Source organism: Bactrocera tryoni, chromosome 2, assembly GCF_016617805.1.
Source record: "Bactrocera tryoni isolate S06 chromosome 2, CSIRO_BtryS06_freeze2, whole genome shotgun sequence".
NCBI classification, from domain to species: Eukaryota; Metazoa; Arthropoda; class Insecta; order Diptera; family Tephritidae; genus Bactrocera; species Bactrocera tryoni.
The window spans coordinates 30,026,897-30,045,349 of NC_052500.1; the positions used below are offsets into that span (position 1 = coordinate 30,026,897).

The following is an 18,453-nucleotide window of genomic DNA, read 5'->3' on the forward strand; positions in this document are numbered from 1 at the left end:
CAGAGCAGTATTTATTTTTTTCCATAGCAGCAGTTACGAAGTGTTCTACATTGTTCAATTGTAGCATGAAATTTTCTGAAACCAAACTGATGATACGGAATTTCTCTTCCAACACTCGCAAAAGCTTACGTAAAAATATTTTTTCTAATATTTTCTTGATAATTACCATTAGACTAATTGGTCTATGAGATTTAACCGGATGTACAGGTTTTCCGAGTTTAAGAATTAAAATAACCTTAGCACATTTCCATTGCGATGGGTAATGACAAAGTCTGAGCATTCCGTTAAAAAGCTTGACAATCATAATGATTACGTTTTCGGGTAACGCGTTACGTGCAAACACATTAATTTTATCATTACCTGGTGACTTAACTTAGTATTTTAGTTTTTTTTTTCATAATGAATTTGTGTAGAGAACAAGTTTTTCATAGCATCTCACAACCTTTGAAGGAGATCTTAAGCTTGCAGCACACTACATTGACCAACACAACACAACACAACACAACACAATTTGAAACAGACATTTTTTGAGTACTTTCCAACCTCACAAAAATAGAACATAACAAGTTTCAAAGGTGCCTGAAAATTAAAATAAGTTTCCATTTGTTATCTCAGTGGGTGCGGAGCTTTGAAGAATGATGTGCTACACTTTTTGTACTAAAACGTCACAGCAGTCTAGTGGATTCTTAAATCAAGTACTTACCGCTTCGGAGTGTTTTGGGCTTAAATCCACAACTGCCACAGTATTTTCAATTTTTTTCTTATAAGAAATGAACTCTTTCACACGAAAATATTTTGTTTAAAGTTTGTCAATAGATTTCAATCCATTAGATCTTTCACTTTTCACGCTCGTTTTACTTTCTTTGCAATCAAATGTACACCACGATTACTTTGGCAACTCGCTTTCAAACAATTAACGCTTTTCAAACAAGCTTCGTATATTAGTTTGGAGCACCATAAACCTTGGGTCGCGTTTCAATCCTCATTTATTAAGCTTAGTACGCGGTATCTATTTGAATATTTTAGTTCATCGAATATATCCGTTTAACTGTATGCCGTTCCGACGCTGGCACATTTGCCGCGTACCCCACAACTTGACACAGATCGCGCGCGACGCTGTGTTGCCACTGACTGCGGTACATCCGCTCCACATAATTGCTACTGATCTTCCCTTTTGTTTCGTTGACTTTTTTTCCAGCCTTCAGTCACAAATACACTTGCTAAACGAATATGTATCTAATTTCAATATACTATATATGCGCGTCGCTTTTTACACTTGCTCTACATAACGCGCGGATTGCACTTCGGATTAGAATCGTCTTAGATACAAAGAGATCGGCGGCGTTGCCGATTCGCCAAACGCCGCAGTACAATTATAAGCAACAAGTACTGCGGTCGTATGCGTGTGTATGAGTGAGTATGTTGGTATATGAAACGTAATCTAAGTGTATGAGTTTGTTGTTGTATTTAGAATATTTAGCGATAATCCGCGTACGTCCATTTATCCGGGCGCGTTGCGTCCTCTATGTCAAAATAACACTTTTTGGGTTTATCCGAGCACGGAGGCAGCGTATGGTTCGCGTCGAATGCGGTTGACCGCGCGGTATGTCTGCTTTACTTGTGCGCCAAATGGCCCCGCCAATGGTAACGGCAAGCTTTGGTGTGATCTGGCTTTTGGTACTCGTAGCGCGCAACAGCGGCATAACAAGCCGAAACACAGCCCACTCAACCCACTCAACCCACCAAGCACGCAGACACGAGCCTTTGCATTTACACTCAGCCTCGTACAAACACACGAATAGATAGACGAGCTTCTCCAAAAGATAACGGTTATTGCAGCAGCAAGCAGCAAACGCTTATAAATATTCAGTGCGCATGTATTGGTGTCACATAACCGTTATCTAATCGAAGAGACTAAACTAAAATTGTGAAAAACCCATACACAAGCAAATTAAAATAGATAGAAGTCGTACACCCATACAATTGTTGTTAGTTTTGTATGTATGTATATATAGCATAAATTTTGAATACTTAGAAAATGTAGGCGCTGGTGTATCCGTAGTTGAGCATGCCCCAGCACAAACATATACACATGCGCGCACACATATTCACACGCTACTCGCTGAAAGCTCAATTTATGAAGTGGTGATCGTACAGCTAAAACACTTGTACGCCTAATTAATGAGCTATCTTCGGTATCAGCTGTAAGAGCTTTCGCAATATTTAGTACATATATTCATATGCACATAAACGTTTGGACCATTATGTGAATATGGAGTTGTATATTATATATTTTTATATACAAATTATATATAAATTATGTACATACTATATAAATGAACTTTCGTATGCATGTATCTATAAATATTACAAGTACTAAAAGGACTTGTCACAAAAAGGGAGACTCCACAATCTGGACCAAATACTGTGGGAGAAGCCTTCTCAACATCGCATATAAGGTTCTATCACTGATTGGAGCATATCAGTGTGGCTTCTGGCCTAAAAAACCAACAACTGACCAGACATTCACCACGCGCCAAATCTTGGAAAAAACCCGTGAAATAAGAATCGACTTCATCGATTTCAAAGCTACTTTTGACAGCACGAAAAATAGCTGTCTTTATGCCGGTATATCTGATTTTGGTATGCCCGCAAAACTAATACGGCTGCGTAAACTGACGTTGAGCAATACCAAAAGCTCAGTCAGGATCGGGAAGTACCTCTCCGAGGCTTTCAATACTAAGCGAGGTTTCAGACAAGACGACTGCCTATCGAGCGATTTCTTGAATCTACTGCTGGAGAAAATTATTCGAGCTGTAGAGCTGAATAAAGAAGGTAAAAAACACAACAACACAAAAGTGTACAACTGCCGACGTATGTCGATGACATCGGTATCATTAGCAATAACAATCGCGCCCTTAGTTCTGCTTTCTCCAGGTTGGACAATTAAGCGTAGCAAATGGGTCTGGTAGTGAACGAGGACAAGACAAAATATTAACTGTCATCAAACAATCAATCGTCGCACTCGGGACTTTGCTCTCACGTCACTGTTGACAGTCAAAAATTCGAAGTCGTAATAATTTCAGCAATCTTGGAGCCAGTATTGACACCAACAACAATGCCAGCCTTGAAATCCAGCACAGAATAACTTTTGCAAACAGGTGCTACTTCGGCAGGAGTAGGCAATCGAGAAGTAAAGTCCGCTCTCGACGCACGAAGCTCAAACTCTACAATTCACTCATCACCCCCTTCTACTATAAGGTCTATATATCTATAAACTCGGCTATAACCACTTAAGAGGTGTCTACGTCACTAAAGAAGAAGAAGAAGAGCTTGTGGTCAACTTCATTGTTCGACGAAATCGTAAATGGATTGCAATCAAATTTGTTATCAAATTAACTTATTTTGAAGGTCATAGACTCCCTTAGTTTTATTACCATATTTTATTTCCTGTCACCGTAAATTATGCTAAAATCAGCCTCAAATGGCTTTTCGGCAAAAAGTCGGCCATACGCACTGGGTTCCACATATTCCGTTTGTGGGAGCTTGAATAGTTATGGTCCGATATTGACAATTTTTTTGGGGTAAATTGAATTGACTTAAGCACATTACTTGTGTAAGGTTTTATACAGATACAAGGTTTCAAATGGAATTTAAAATTGCTGTGTTAAAATAACGATATGTGCCACATTTGGTACGGTACCACGCTCATTGTCAAAATTTTACACCGGATCCCATAAAGCCGTCCTGTAGCATCTCGTGTTTAAAATTGTATGTCTTTAACATTTGGTTGTTGTAGCTTCAGCGGTTTATAAGATAAGTCGGGACCAGGCCTGGTGCCACCGAAACACACCACTTCTTGCTTGATCATATCAAACCCTCTGTCGCAGATTTACCGAGTTTGACACAGAGTTTAACCGCGTAACTCTGCTTTAACGCACACTGCATTTTCGGCTTGCACCACACACAGAAACACCTTGCGCAAAAATGTTTGTACTGACTCATCAGGTGCTCGGAGACAACTGACCAGTCGCTCGTTCGTTAGCTAGGAACGCCCTCTACCAAATCCTCTCGAAGTACAGTCGCAGCGGAAAACAATCAGTCCTATTACTTTCCAGATAAACCCTGTAAACATGTCTTTGTATCATACAATTTTTTATTCGACAGAGATCGAAGTGCAAAGACCTATAGCTGCCATATAAACAATCTAATAAATCATAATACAGTCCTTGCATAGGAAAATTTTACATTTGACGAGATAATCTCACTATATTTGAAAAGCATTATTGCAAAAGTAACGGTACAATTTCCAAAAAAAATATTTCAGATGGGATTACAATAGCATATAACTACTATACCAACTGACCGATCAAAATCAGAATAAACATATTCATGCTATGAGAAGAGGCACCTGTGATGCTTTCACTTTTCAATACACAAATCAAGGAGAACAAGTAAGGAAAGGCTAAGTTCGGGTATCACCGAACATTTTATACTCTCGCATGATAAAGTGATAATCGAGATTTCATTATCCGTCATTCACATATTTTTCAAGTACCGTATTTGTGTAAAGTTTTATTCCGCTATCATCATTGGTTCCTAATGTATATACTCGTATTATACAGAGAAGGCATCAGATGGAATTCAAAATAGCGTTATATTGGAAGAAGGCGTGGTTGTGAACCGATTTCACCCATATTTCGTACATGTCATCAGGGTGTTACGAGAATTTTATATACCGAATTTCATTGAAATCGGTCTAGTAGTTCCTAATATGGTTTTTAGTCCATAAGTGGGCGACGCCACGCCCATTTTCAATTTAAAAAAAAGCCCGGGTGCAGCTTCTTTCTGCCATTTCTTCCGTAAAATTTAGTGTTACTGACGTGTTTTGTTAGTCGGTTAACGCACTTTTAGTGATTTCCAACATAACCTTTGTATGGGATGTGGGCGTGGTTATTATCCGATTTCTTCCATTTTTAAACTGTATATAGAAATGCGTGAAGGAAACGACTCCATAGAGTTTGGTTGACTTAGCTATAGTAGTTTCCGATATATGTACAAAAAACTTAGTAGGGGCGGGGCCACGCCCACTTTTCCAAAAAAATTTCGTCCAAATATGCCCTCCCTAATGCGATCCTTTGTGCCATATTCGACTTTAATATCTTTATTTATGGCTTAGTTATGACACTTTATAGGTTTTCGGATTTTGCCATTTTGTGGGCGTGGCAGTAGGCCGTTTGGCCATCTTCGAACTTAACCTTCTTATGGAGCCAAGAAATACGAGTACCAAATTTCATCATGATATCTCAATTTTTACTCAAGTTACAGCTCGCACGGACGGACGGACAGACGGACGGACAGACATCCGGATTTCAACTCTACTCGTTACCCTGATCACTTTGGTATATATAACCCTACATCTAAACCTTTTAGTTTTAGGACTTAAAAACAACCGTTATGTGAACAAAACTATAATACTCTCCTTAGCAACTTTGTTGCGAGAGTATAAAAACCAAAGAGTTTCCAAATCCAACCAAAACTGTTCAAGCCTCTCGGCACCGAATGTACGGACCCCAGTATCTATAGTTGGCTTTTGACCAAAAATTTCATAAAGAATCCTTTCCTGGCAATAGTATCTCTGCATATCAAAAGTGGGTTAAAACGGGTCAACACTTCCCTAAGCTCGCATATACCTAATACAAATAGTGCCGAGCTTCCGGGTGACTTTATAATATATATATAACATTTAATCGATGAAGTCGACCAATTATCGATATTTCTACTAACTTTTTAAAATGTCGTCTCATCATGCCGCTAGAAATTCAAACACTGACATTGTAAATTAAAGAGCAGGTACCATAAATTTTATGCCTACTGTCCACAGCCTTAGAATGTCAGCTCGCAAGCATCACTGCGTGTCACAGCACAATGCCTTTTAAATGCGACTTTATACCAAATAAATAGACATGATACACAGGTGTTATCTGCTTATGCTTCATTTGACAAGACAATCCAGAGCGGTTGAAGCCTGCATACGTACGTATTTATGTACGCGTGCGTGACGTGGTCTAAGTACATGAGTTTGCTTGTGTATGTGTGTGTGTGGGTTCTAAAATTAGTCAACGTCGCAAATGTGCTTTACGAAAAGCTCTTCACCTACTATTATGAAGTTTTTGTTGTTTTTTTTTAATTTTTTATTGAGCATGACATTACGCGACTTACTCCTTGCTGGCCGCTAATCAATATCGATTGGTAAATGTCTAATTGTAGATAGTGTTTTATGAGCTTAGCCAACGATGAAAATCTTCTTTATAGGTGGAAGTCATAAATTATATAAATAAGTACAATAATATTACCAAATTTTAAATTGGCGCTTGTTTTCACTCGTCTTCGGCAGAAGTAGAAACAACAACATCGACGTTGTACTTCAGTACGTTCGCTTGACGTTATCATCGATGGTTTACGATCACGGCGATCGATTTATACGAGCATTTCAGACTAAATGTGCCCCAGTATTGGAGTATTCTTTTTAGATTGCCTGATAATAGTAATGTCTAACAGACGATACTGCCGAAAAAATAATGACTTCTATTATACTCTTTTATTCTTTGTTTATGGGCGATTTCCTGCCTTAAAAAAACAAAATTGTCAATTTATGAGAGAATATTGACATTGCGATTTTTATTTACGCATATTTTCACTGCCATATGTTTTAGGGGCTCATAAGCTCGTCTGGACTTTAGACAGTTGTCGGTTAGTTCTTTACTAGATATCAATTAGTAAACCGATTTATGCAATGAAATTTTGTTCTTGCTAAACTAAATTTGATTTTAGTGTTGTAACCATGTTAGTCTATATGTCTGTATATTATATACGCGAATCGGAGATTCAAAATGTTGCCAGGTCCTATCCCACGTGATATTTCCAACGCAATGGAGGTCTTCGTCTTACTACTTACAGAGCTGACGTGTTTTCGTTCATTCGGACGACTTGACCTAGCCAGCATAGCCGTCGCGGTATATCTCATACAGCTCATCGTTCCATCTACTGCGGTATTCGCTGTTGCCAAATCACAAAGAAACATAGATCTTCCGCAAAATCTTTCTCTCGAAGACTCGTAACGTCGACTTATCACATGTTGTCATCGTCCATACCTCTGCACCATATAGCAGGACAGGAATAATGAGTGACTTATAGAGACTTTGTTTGTCGAGATACGACTTTAAGTATGGAGCCATGTGTAGAAGTTCACGCAAGTGAAAAAAGTTCTTTGAGCGTCATTCACTTAGAAGTGCCAGAAACTATTCTCTTACATATGGCTCAAGCAGTTAATGACTTCCGGTCTTAGATCAAGTATACTCTGGTTAGCCAAAAAAAACATCCGTTTGAAGGCGAGCTACAGTGAGAAGGTGCACCATTCCTCCTCTGAACTGTGCGCTGAGTTTGGGACCTTTAACTTTATGTTATTAAATTAAGGTCTTTCCGCTATGTTCAATATCTTGCTGCAATCTTGAAGATAGTTTCCTAATGTCAATCTTAAATCCTTGTCAATATTATCAAACACTAGGAGAGTCGATTTCCACAAGCTTCACTTGAGGCAAATTTTTCACCAGCAAAATCATTCGTCATAAAACGAAAGCCTTCTAATCGCGGAATGCAATCCGCACTCCAATTCTTTCTGAATTATGCTTCCTCAGACAGTTCAACTGATGATAGTTCAGGTCTGAATTAAGAGTATAGTCGTATGTATGCTCATTGTAGAAGATTCCCTGCAATTTCCACTATACACATAGTAAACCCTTATTGACCGCCAAACTTGACTTGTGATCAAACATTGCTAAAGTTAGATTAGGATATAGGGTTGATCCTAATCGATGGATCTTCCTTATTACCCAAAAACTTCAAAATTATACCACCAGATTCCTTAAGATCGACGAAGCGTTTTGATCTTTCCACAAATTTAATAAAGCGATTAATACCAAGTTCAGCCCTTTCGCTAGGTATGGTTACCGAGATATTTCAATTTTAATCTGGCAAAAACTGAGCATTAGAGGAGAAAATTACACCTCGCCTTCCTCCATATAGTGTCACACAGAATATACACACCTGGAATTGCGCCGGCTTTGACTTTACTAATTCGAAAGACATCTCAAGGTTCGCTCTGGGTCAGAAGCATTTTGCACTTGCACAATTTCTGGTTGTTAACCAGCGCTTGTCAAACTCACTGGAGGTCCAATAAAACCAGCGTTATATAGTAAAAGCATTTCTGAAAACCAACTCGCTTCCAACCAGATGAGTTTGCGTTAATTGGGCATCGGCTTTGCAGTTTTCGGCAATTGCGTTGTTTCTGGGCACCCTTACAAGCCTAATATGAAAGCTTAAAGCTAAATATTGCTAACAAGTTCACGAACTCTTTGACTTATTTTGAGCGCACAGTTAGCGAGTTCAATGTCAGTATAGCAGCTCGGCTATCGAAGTGACCTATCTGAAGATGCACTCCGAAGATGCTCCGCTTGAATGACGCTACAGTGATCTAGTAGTCTGAAACTAGAGTTGATAAAAAGCTTCCGACAGAAAACTTCTCCTATCTACATTCTATTCTCCTATACTCTCTCTTAATTTTGATCCATCCGGGTATAAGCTCACCGTGCCTAAAGTCTTATTACTGTTTTTTCATTAAAGCTTCATTTATTAAACTAGGAATTCCAAACATATTATATAGAAATTATAATCATATCTGGCTTTAGATTATAACTGATTATCAACCAGATCTATTACAACTATTTGATATGCCAACAGCGGAAAGCTACGCCAGAGATCTTTCTGAAGTTTATATGAAGCCATCACCAAGAGTATCCTATTGTTGCCTGTTGCACTTCCAATTTTAGAAATTATTTTCCCGAAATGTAGGTCAAACTATTGTGCCGAAGTATAGCAAAAATGGAGTAAAAGAGTTCACATCCGACTATGCGACGAATTAAAACCATGGAAGCCCAACCTTGACAACATATTTCCGTTTGATCCGTGCAACGAATCATTTCTACAGGGTTTGACTCAGTATTTACATAAATTAGTTTGGGCAGAAGATCGTCTGCTACTACAGAAGGGTCTACTGGCTTGGAGCTTCTGATAATTGTGTACAACAAGTACTCACGATTACTCAATTTCCTTAAAAGAAGACAGGCTAACCAAATAAATCGTTATCAAGCCAAATATTTTATTGCTCGCATATTTCCTAACACACATACGTAACGGTATTAAACACATGACTGCAAGTGTCATTGATATACAGTTATATTGCTATATTTACCAAAACTTGTTGTTATTGTGCTCGGTTAAACCAGCGCTAAAGAGAATATAATGTCTCTTGCGATTGCTTAAGACACCGCTTAGCCGCCAGCAACTTGTTATTGCAATGATTTGGCTTCAATTTCGTTGCTATTTGGACTGGGTAAAAATTTATTGCCGCCGAATATTGTTTCGTCGTATCAAAGAAATTTATTGCCCGCTGAGCTTTTTGAAAAAAATCGATCGTATCGGAGCGTTGGTATTCTCGAAGATAAATACTGTCTTGATGCGTAGCTTTAGAATTGTGTGAGTATGTGATATACATATGTACATATGTATATGTAGTTATTAAGGTTTGTAGAAAAATTTACTTTATTAATGCAATAAAAATTAACACACTCTCACTGGTGACTTGAATGACAACTGGACGGACTAAATAACGGTTCGGGCAGATAAAGTCCAAATAAACTAATTTGTACAAGAATAAGTGAGTGAGTATTTGTAAACATGATGGTCAGTAGACCTGTGGAGCTGTCTTAATACACGCATAAACTTCCCCATGTATTCACATGCATATATACATACGTACTGGAATATATCCAGTACATAAGTATACACATAATCAATATAATATAGTCTAGCCATAGAATATCGGAGTGACAATCGAATTTCACGTACTTCGAAAAGCAAAGCTAAAATGTTGAAAAATGAAGACTTATAGATTAACAAATGATGAAATAGGATAATAATATTGAACGAAAATAAAGCATAGGGCGCTTAGATTTATTGCAAAAGCGCCAAAATATCTGCCGTATGCAAGAAATTATGATAGCAGACTTAAAACTATATTCTTATTTTTATTTTTTTCTATTAGTAAGATTGATAAATATAATTAATGACCCTTTAAATAGCATACGCCGCTGCCGTTAGTTCTGATTTCTCGAGACTGGATAATGAAGCGAAGCAAATATCTGCTGTCGTCAAACAAAAAGTCGTCGCCCTCGCGAATGGCCCCCTCGTCACTCTTGGCAGTCATAACTTTGAAGTCGTATATAATTTCGTCTATCTTTGAACCAGTATTAACACTAACAAGAATGCCAGCCTCGAAATCGGAAGCAGAATAACTCTTACCAACAGGTACTACTTCGCACTGAATAGGCAATTGAGAAGTAAAGTCCTCTCTCGACAAACAAAGACCAAATTCTACAAGTCACTCATTATCCCCGTCCTGTTTTGTGGTGCAGAGACATGGAAGATCTTTTGAGTCGCCGTTACGAGTTTTCGAGTGAAAGGATCTGCGGAAGATTTATGGTCCTTTGCGTGTTGGGATGACAAAGACCGCAGTCGATAGAACAATAAGCTATATGAGATATACGATGCCATTGACTTAGTTCAACGAATTAAACAGTTTTGAAACAAGTAAGGAAGGGCTAAGTTCGGCTGTCACCGAACATTTTATACTCTCGCATGATAAAGTGATAATCGAGATTTCATTATCCGTCATTTACATATTTTTTTTATTTTGTTGTAAAATTAATTAGATTAGTAGTTCCTGAGACATGGTTTTGGTCCATAAGTGTTTCAACATACCCTTTGTATGGGAGATGGGCGTGGTTATTATCCGCTTTCTTCCTTTTTTGAACTGTATATGGAAATGCCTGAGGGAAACGACTCCATAGAGTTTGGTTGACATAGCTATAGAAGATTCTGAGATATATACAAAAAACTTAGTAGGGGCGGCCACTCCCACTTTTCCAAAAAAATTACGTCCAAATATGCCCCTCCCTAATGCGATCCTTTGTGCCAAATTTCACTTTAATACCTTTATTTATGGCTTAGTTATGACAATTTATAAGTTTTCGGTTTTCGCCATTTTGTGGGCGTGGCAGTTGGCCGATTTTGCCCATCTTCGAACTTAACCTTCTTATGGAGCTAAGAATTACGTGTACCAAGTTTCATCATGATATCTCAATTTTTACTCAAGTTACAGCTTGCACGGACGGACGGACGGACAGACAGACATCCGGATTTCAACTCCACTCTTCACCCTGATCACTTTGGTATATATAACACTATATCTGACTCTTTTAGTTTTAGGACTTACAAACAACCGTTATGTGAACAAAACTATAATACTCTCCTTAGCAACTTTGTTGCGAGAGTATAAATATTTGACGTAGTACCCGCGAGGGAAGCAGATGAAAAGAAAGACCTCCACTAAGTTCGAAAGACCAGGTGGAGAAAGACCTGGCTACACTTAGAATTTCTAGTTGGCGCCAAACATCGAAAAGGAATAACGACTGCCTCAACTGGTTGCAAACACGGCTATAACTATAAGCGGTGCCTACCCCAATAAAGAAGAAAATACTTATTGAAGGAACGAGTTAGTCGGACAAAATTATAGATTCTTCGCTTCAAATTCTTGCGAAAACGGCTGAGAACACCAACCCATTACTAAATACAACTATCACCCATGCCGCGAAAAAAAGAAAAATTCCAAGAATACAATCGGCTATTTCGAGATGCTTAAGTTTCGCTGCAGAAAATAATATTTTACGTAACGCAACACGCAAATTCACCACTCGACATCCCCCTTTCTGATCAATGATAAAATACTACAGAATAAGCTTATGTTTTTGTCCAAGCAAAACACACCAAACGAAGTCTTTCAACAAACCTTTGCTGAACTGGAATCTAATTACACAAATAATGGCTGGAAGTTATTGTTTACGGATGGCTCCAAGTCCATCGATTCCACTTCGTCAGCAGTTGTCACTGCCACAGGAGAAATTATTTGCAATTGGATTCTTCCCTCAACGAGCTCTGTATTTACCGCTGAAGGATCTGCTGTCCTTCATGCAGTTAATTACGCAAAAAAGACTAAAGGAAAGTTCCTCATCTGTACAGACAGCAAATTGTGTATGTCTGCAATAACGTCTCCTTCCAATCGCAATCCCGTAATAGAAGTTATCAGGGGCGCGGTCATTGGTGCCCCTCAGAAAATCCAAGTAATGTGGATCCCTGGCCACGCTGGTATTACAGGCAACCACTTTGCAGACCTCGCTGCGAAAAATGTAGCCAGGACTCCTGCCTTAACATACTACGACTCATCCAAGCAAGACATTCTTAACCTTATTAAGCACAAAAGGCATCAAAAAAACGCAAACGAATGGAAAACATTTAAACATCACTACGCGGTCATAAACCCAGCCAGAAATCGTATAATCTACTTGTCAACAGTTAAAACTAGCGCAATGAAGACATATACTCGATTAAGGATTGGACACACTATCATAACACACGCCCACTTACTATCGGGTAAAAGCCCATCCATTTGCCCCCTTTGCGATGACACCGCTTCTATCAAACACTTACTCACACTCTGTCTGATGCTTCACTCAACAGCCCACAACTCTGGCAACATTGATTTCATAAAACTACTAAGTGAACCTTCAGAAAAAAACGTGATGATTGTATATAGATTCTTAAAAACCAACGATTTGTTAAAACATATTTGAACAACTTACATCTTTACTTACCCTTAGCAAATAGAATTTTTCACCTAGTTATAATTACAAGACGGCTGAAGGCCTCGTAGCCAGTGCTGCGTTTATGTATTTATATAATAAAACTCTTTTTGTTATATGGATTATTTTAAATAAATAAATAAATAGTCGGACATAATCATATTGCAGATAGAGAAATTGGAATACTATCAGCAAGTGCTGTTAGTAAGCTTATTAATTTGTATACAAAACTTTTATTTGGCGATAAGCGTCGTAGTACGGAAGGGGATCCATATTTAAAGATATTTAAAAAACTATCAGTTATCCCGCCCTCTAATAAATTGAAACACAAAACTCACGAACCACTAAAGTAGATTCACCAGACTTGCTGAGAACAAGTCTCCCTAGCTTATCCACGTACTGCGTAAAAATAAGTAAATTGAAATAACCTCGCCCGCTCTCCATATAACGATTTTGTTTAAAACGACTAAAAATGTGATAACCCAATGAATAAATGCATTTACACTATCCGTGGTACAATAGGACTTCATAGTAACCAGTATAAAATTTGGACAATGGGCGTGTCTCATTTAAGTGAACAAATGATTTGATTTCAACAAACTCTAGACATTACTTAAACCCACTTCCATATTGTCTAAATGTTGCATTTTTCAAAATCCACAAGACTTTAGTAAATAATTTCGAGATTTCGAACTTTTCGTCGGCCCAGGAGAAAAAGACTAATTTACTTGAATATTTGTCACCACACCGAACGATTGTACTATAATCGGACGTGCTTGCTGATAGCACGAAACTAGGCTGCAACGCAATGTCACTACAATAACAAACACATACGCATAAGCATTTAGTACACATTTATAATGGCAGCATCTTACAACTGGGGTTTCACCGAGTCTTATGCCAGCGAACCGATGGACGCCAACCACGCGCTTATCAGTTAGATATTTAAATGTTGTTGTTTTTCAACACATTATATACAACATACTATATACATAATATACATACATAAGTAAGGTTTAAATATTTGCGTATTTTCTTAGAACTTTGGAAGCTGATAAAGTCAAAGTAGTAGATATTTTTGCCAGAGTATGGATATAAATACACATATGTATGTGCGCATATAAAAATCTTTTTATGTTTCGCCACAAATTTTTGTTATTATTATATTTTTACAGTTTTAGTTAGTAAGAATTCTTGATTTTTAATGATATAGGATATAAAGAAATGGACATTACTTCTTATGAGCATTCGAATATTCGAAAATGCAAATAAGCCCAGCCCCAATATTTCAGGAATGAAAAGTATGTTTCTATTGGGTAATTGTCTTCCCAACGCCTTGTGGCTGCCATATATTTCCGTGGAATTATAATAAGAAATTTTAAAATATGAAATTTAACCGGAAATTCGTGAACATAAATATCCGAAGAGTTAACTAATATTAACTTGATATCCGAACTATCTCGAATTTATTCATATCAACAGATATCCGGTTATCAGAATCATGAAAATATAAAAAAATTATTTTCAATTTTATACTAGAACCCTTAGCATGTCAGAAAATCAGAAATTGCACGTGAATGTGCGCTGGTTCATGATCAAAACTCGATGCCAACTAATCTTAAAACTTTTTCATGTATATACATATATACACATACACACATTTGTATTTGAAGAGCCTGAGCGTAACACGGACCGCAAATGTATTTATGTACATATATCTTAATACATACTTATGTGTAGGGTTTGTAAATATGATATATTAGGGAGGGTGAAGAAAATGATTTTTTTTCGCTTGTTACTCTGAAAAATTTGTTTGATGAACCCCACTCAAAAATGCTATCCAAGTATGAGCTCTTAATTGTAACGACTTTATATTTTTTCCCTTTTATCAGGTAGAAAAATTTGTATCCCACCTACAACTACTTGAAGAAATAGAAAAACGTTAGTCAGAAGACCTTCCGTTTCGATTAAGAGTTCATACTTGAAGATCCCTTCTTAGACATATCTATCATGCAATTTTTCAGCGTACGAATCGAAAAAGGCATTCGTTTTTTTAACCCACCCTAATATAGAATACAGATATTTGTTCCTATTCTCTTTTAACATGAGACCAGTGACTTATCGCCAACATGCTATTTCAAAATAAATTAATAAAAATAATTCTACAACAAGAATAACTTTATTGAAATAATTTATCACAAAAATTGTGTCATACTTTTTTATAGTGCCTTCTTTTTTTTTGTTTTTTGTTTCGCCATTAATTTTCAAACGCAATTTACATCACTAACATTGTACGCGAATTTCAATATTCTGTCGGCTGTGATTGTAACTTCTTAACGTCGTACCTTCCTTGTGTTTGTTGACGGGAGTGCGTTGCTGTACAGAGGCGGGTGCGTAAGTTCGCTACAACAAGAACGAGGTCCTCGGAGTGTACGAACATCAAGGACACTGGAGACATGTCATCCATCTATCACAACATGATCGATTTGGTTTTGAAATTTCCAATCCGGAGACAGCCAAGTTGACGAATTTTCTTGTGCTGGAATCTAGTACAACAACCAACCATACTTTGGACCCCTGCGAAGTCGATCAGCCTCAATTTTCCAACGATTTTACCAAAGATGCCTTCTTTTGCCACCCTGGAGTTAAAATCTTCAAGCACAAATCCTTTCTTGTTATAAGATAACAAAAATATCTTTGAAAGTATAATGGAAGTATATTTGGTCACATTTAAGCATGGACGAATACAATGGAGCCTCTGTCGATATAGACAAAATACTGGATTTAGCAAAACTAACTTGTTTATATCAGCTAAATGGAGAAGACGTCGAAGAAGTAATTCAAGAATCAGCAAATACCCTTTCTAATGACGAGCATAAGAAAATAGTGAGCAAGAAGAAAAGAAAAATATTAACAGTAGTGATTTTGAAGAAGAGAAATAGAACTTTCCATGGCATTTGTGAAAATAAGTTTTACCACAAAAACTAAATTCATGGACCAATTTTTTGAAAATAATGAATATTTTGACAAGATTCAAAAGCAAGACGGAGAGTTATATTCACTTATAAACTGCTTTTTGCAGAAGGCAGAAGGACAACGCAAACTATACTAGTTAGGTGCCTTCTCGACAAAAAGACAGAAAATTGGAAACACAATATGGACAGAATGATCTGACTGGCTTAGAATTTTAGTTGTTTTTATAAAAATACTCGTTTATAACGGGTGAACCAAGAAGAGTTTTTTTTGAGTCAAGCTGCCATATTATTTTTGTTTCCCCATCATGTAAAGACTTACGCCTGAACAACGTTTACAAACCGAGGCTGAGAGCGTACTCGAAGACCGTGGAGAGTCGATTCGGCTTGGCGCATTTTACGTCAAGATGTTAAATTGAAAGCGTACAAAATGCAGCTTGTGCAAGAAGAAGCCGCCCGACCTTCCCAAACGACATCGCTTCGCTCTCTGGGACCTCGAATAATTGCAAGAATATCCGAATTTTTCGAGCCAAATTTTGTTCAAGTATGAGGCTCAATGGATATGTAAACAAGCAAAAGTGCCGCATTTGGAACAAACGCAAACTGAAGATATTCAAGAGTTCGTCATTAATTCAGAAAAAACAAAGCTTTGTTGTGGTTTGTAGGTCGGTGGAATCATCGGTCTATATTTATTCCACAATGATGCCAGTGAGAACGTAACCGTTAATGGCGACCTTTATTGCGCCCAGTCGGGTCTACGTTACCAGAATGGATCCGGATTTTTATCCGGGCAAGGACTGTGAACTCGGCAGATTTCTGCCGCTACAACAACAACAACCGTTATTGCGTCATTATAATCATCTATTTAATGACTAGAATTAAAGTTCAAGATCTCGGCGACATTTGGTCATCAATCAATGGATTTATTGATATAACACTTCGGTGAACAAATAGTTTCACGTTTTGGGCCAGTCGATTGGCCACCAAGATCGTCTCAAACCTTTGGACTTTTTCCTGAGGGGATACTTATATAAAATCTAAAGTCTATGCGGAGAATACCGCTTCAGTTCAGGACTTGGAGTATAACACCACGCGAGTCATTCGCCCGATACCAGTTGAAATGCTCGAACGATTCATCGAAAATTGGGCTCAACTGATGCACCATATGTAGCCGCGGCCAATTTGAAAAAAATAAAAAAAAATTCAAGCTAATGACCACTTTCACAACTTTAAAAGTTTAATGACCGCTTGGAGTACAATTTTATACTTTAAATGATTTAGTTCCGCCAAATTTGAACTGAATTGAATTGAATTGAATGTCAATCAGTTTTTGTAGACATTGCTACGAGAGAAATACATTTTTGACGTTAAACTGTTAGCTTTTGATGGCAAAATTTAATTTGAAGCTTCATTATAACACTTCGAAATACAAGTCGAATCAAGAAAGGTTAGGTTCAGGCGACTTGGAATAATTGGTGCTGTTACAAACGATTTTTTTTAAGCTTAAATTCCGAGATTTTGTAATCTTCTTTTCTCTGTTACTGACGATATGTATTTGCCGATGACCTTTCCTTTACCAATAAAAATATAGTTTCCTTTCTTCACTTTCGTTTTAATTTGTTTTGTGACAAATTTTTTATTATTAAATTTTCTTTTTAGATATATATATGGTATTTACAGACTTTTAAACTTACCTTGATTGAGTCTGCGCGCAAAAGCTTTGGATCGCATAATTATATCGATTATTGATGACATAAAAACCTTTTTTCGCGCACCAGTACTCGCTTGGAATTTCTCGTTTCTCATTAATAATTTATTTCGATATTTTTTCGTATTTGATAATTAGTCAGTTACTTAACTAGCATAGTATTGCACTTCTTGGTTTCAATATTGGATTGTTTCTTCAACTGTGAGGTCTGCGATATATAGTATTGATTTATACATAAATATATGCATATAATAAAAATAATAATACTTCCCAATGACTACCCTCCTCCCGCGCAACCGATGCGAGGGACACAATCCGCAAACGAGCGGAATTTGCTCAGAAGAGACAGGAGAATTTTTAAACGTTGCGATCTTAAGCCGCTCAGCTACAGAAACAAAAATTTTTACAGCCAAAGTTAAGAATTAAGTTAAAGTAAGTTTATTATTTTTAAATGCTACTTATTAAGAGTAGATAAAGTAATTCTTTTTTTAAGTAAACTGCCTGGTCGCCATGGACTACATTACGTATGAAGTAGGGTCTACAGATCTACGAGAAAGGCACATCATTTCTAACACACCAAGAAACTAAGTTGTTTAAGTCTGTCAACTGACATCTTCCACTATTTAAAGTATATGATTTTAAGAGTTTTACATCGTCAGCATATAATAAAACTAAACTTGAATATTTAATAACAGATGACATATCATTAGTAAATAACAAGAACAGAATTGGACCAAGATGGCTACCTTGAGGAACGCCTGAAGGGACATTAATTAAATCAGAAAAAGTATCGTTAAATATAACTTGTTTAGTTTTATTACTAAGATCAAAAGCAACCCATTTTAGAAATATTGTTTGAAAACCAAGAATATCCAGTTATTTCAAAAGAAATGAATGGTTTGCTTTATTAAAAACTCTGTATATAACATCAGTATGTTTATTCTCACTAAAGCCCAAA

At 37.1% G+C, this 18,453-nt stretch overlaps 1 protein-coding gene across 1 annotated transcript in view; it reads right to left on the reverse strand.

The window, feature by feature from the left end:
* Positions 1–17,593, reverse strand: part of LOC120769232 (transcription factor hamlet) — a 96,690-nt gene extending 79,097 nt beyond the window's left edge. Inside the window, exon 1 of the mRNA XM_040096130.1 lies at positions 17,482–17,593. Within this exon, the coding sequence (XP_039952064.1) occupies positions 17,482–17,593 (112 nt within the window). The remainder of the gene's footprint in view (positions 1–17,481) is intronic.
* Positions 17,594–18,453: the final 860 nt, after the last annotated feature.